Below are 1,650 nucleotides of genomic sequence, written 5' to 3' on the forward strand. Positions count from 1 at the left end.
GCTTTCAGGGAAATTGGCCCTATAACATCCATGCCCCACATAGAAAAAGGCCACGGAGAAGTCATGACATGAAGGGCGACGAGTCGCATGAATTTTATCGCCATAAATTTGACATTTGTGGCACTTTCTGCGAACCAATGCAATCCCTTTCCATCGTCACCAAAATAACCAAGTCTCATAATTTGCACGCCATGGTGAAACCGCTAGCATGCGTTCATAAATTCCTTCATGAACCTCCACAAGTATCTTTCTAGCTTCAACAAATCCCACGCACCTCAGGAGCACTTGATCTTTTCCCATTTTGTATAGAATATCCCCGTCAAGAACAAATTCAATCGCCATTCTTCTGATTGTTCTTTTGTCATTCTCGTTTGCCTGCTCGGGGTACCTTTGATTCTTGATGTACTCCAAGATATCATGGAACCATGATCGTCCATCTGACTCCTTCCCAAATGATAAAACAGTGTGCGGGGACCTCATATATGCTCATTTGGAGAGGCATTATTTCTGTTTCCCTGTTTGCTTTGAACATTGAAGCCAATGTGGCCAGGGCATCAGCCAACTGGTTTTCTTCTCGTGGGAAGTAATGAAAAGTCACTTCTTTGAATTCTTTGACCAATTCCGCCACGAGATCCCGATACTTGACTAATTTCGAATCTCTCACTTCCCAATCTCCACGAATTTGATAAATCACTAACGCTGAGTCCCCATACACCTTTAAGGTTTCTATTTTCCGTTCAATGGCTGCACGAAGTCCCATGATGCAAGCTTCATATTTTGCTATGTTATTAGTACAGAAGAAATTCAATCTGGCAGTGAGCGGGTAATGATTTCCTTCCGGTGACACTAAAACTGCTCCTATCCCGTGCCCCAATGCGTTCGATACACCATCAAAACTCATCTTCCATGATTGATCTTTTGATGATTCACCTTCGAAAATGCACATTAAGTCTTCATCTGGAAAATCAAATTCCAACGGCTCATATTCCTTCATTGCTCGACTTGCCAAGAAGTTAGCTATCGCGCTCCCCTTTACCGACTTTTGGCTTACATACACAATGTCATACTCAGACAATAAGATCTGCCATTGTGTCATTCTCCTTGAGAGTGCGGGTGATTCCATCAAGTACTTTAATGGATCTAACTTTGAAATTAGCCATGTCGTATGATACAACATGTATTGTCTGAGCCTTCGAACTACCTAGACCAATGCACAACAGAATTTGTCAATTGACGGGTGCTTGGGTTCATATTCTGTGAACTTTTTGTTGAGGTAGTAAATCACCCTTTCTCTTTTCCCAGACTCATCATGTTGCCCCAGCATTCTTCAATCCGAATGGCATCATTTTGCAGCAAAACGTTCCCCACATTGTCACGAATGTAGTTTTCTCCATATCTTCGAGAGCCATCTTTATCTAATTATAACCGAGAAACTATCTTGCCGTATTTCTTCAGTACTGGGACTATGTTTGCTACCCATTTCGAATATTTAGAGACTTGTAAGAAGCCAGCATCATATTGTTTCTTGACTTCTTCTTTTATCTTTAGCAGCATTTCAGGTCTCATCCTTCTCAACTTCTGTTGAACGGGTTTGCATTCTGGTTTCAGTGGGAGCTTATGAACCACCACATCCTTATTCAACCCAGGCAT

At 41.9% G+C, this 1,650-nt stretch overlaps 1 protein-coding gene across 1 annotated transcript; it reads right to left on the reverse strand.

Moving 5' to 3' along the window:
• Positions 1 to 415: 415 nt before the first annotated feature.
• On the reverse strand, positions 416 to 1,650 carry LOC128042472 (uncharacterized). Its single transcript, XM_052633815.1, has 3 exons — positions 1,498 to 1,650; positions 1,317 to 1,415; positions 416 to 1,201 (listed from the first exon to the last, which is right to left on the reverse strand). The coding sequence occupies exons 1-3, from the start codon at positions 1,648 to 1,650 to the stop codon at positions 416 to 418; spliced, it is 1,038 nt and encodes a 345-aa protein (XP_052489775.1).

Source organism: Gossypium raimondii, chromosome 7 (assembly GCF_025698545.1).
Source record: "Gossypium raimondii isolate GPD5lz chromosome 7, ASM2569854v1, whole genome shotgun sequence".
NCBI lineage: Eukaryota > Viridiplantae > Streptophyta > Magnoliopsida > Malvales > Malvaceae > Gossypium > Gossypium raimondii.

Excerpts from the sequence above, each read along its gene's own strand:
- LOC128042472 (XM_052633815.1), bottom strand. The coding sequence starts at position 1,650 with ATGCCTGGGTTGAATAAGGATGTGGTGGTTCATAAGCTCCCACTGAAA. Across the intron at positions 1,416-1,497 it reads ATGATGCTGGCTTCTTACAA|ATAAAGATGGCTCTCGAAGA; the intron begins GTCTCTAAATAT and ends GGTTATAATTAG. Across the intron at positions 1,202-1,316 it reads TCGGATTGAAGAATGCTGGG|GTAGTTCGAAGGCTCAGACA; the intron begins GCAACATGATGA and ends GCATTGGTCTAG.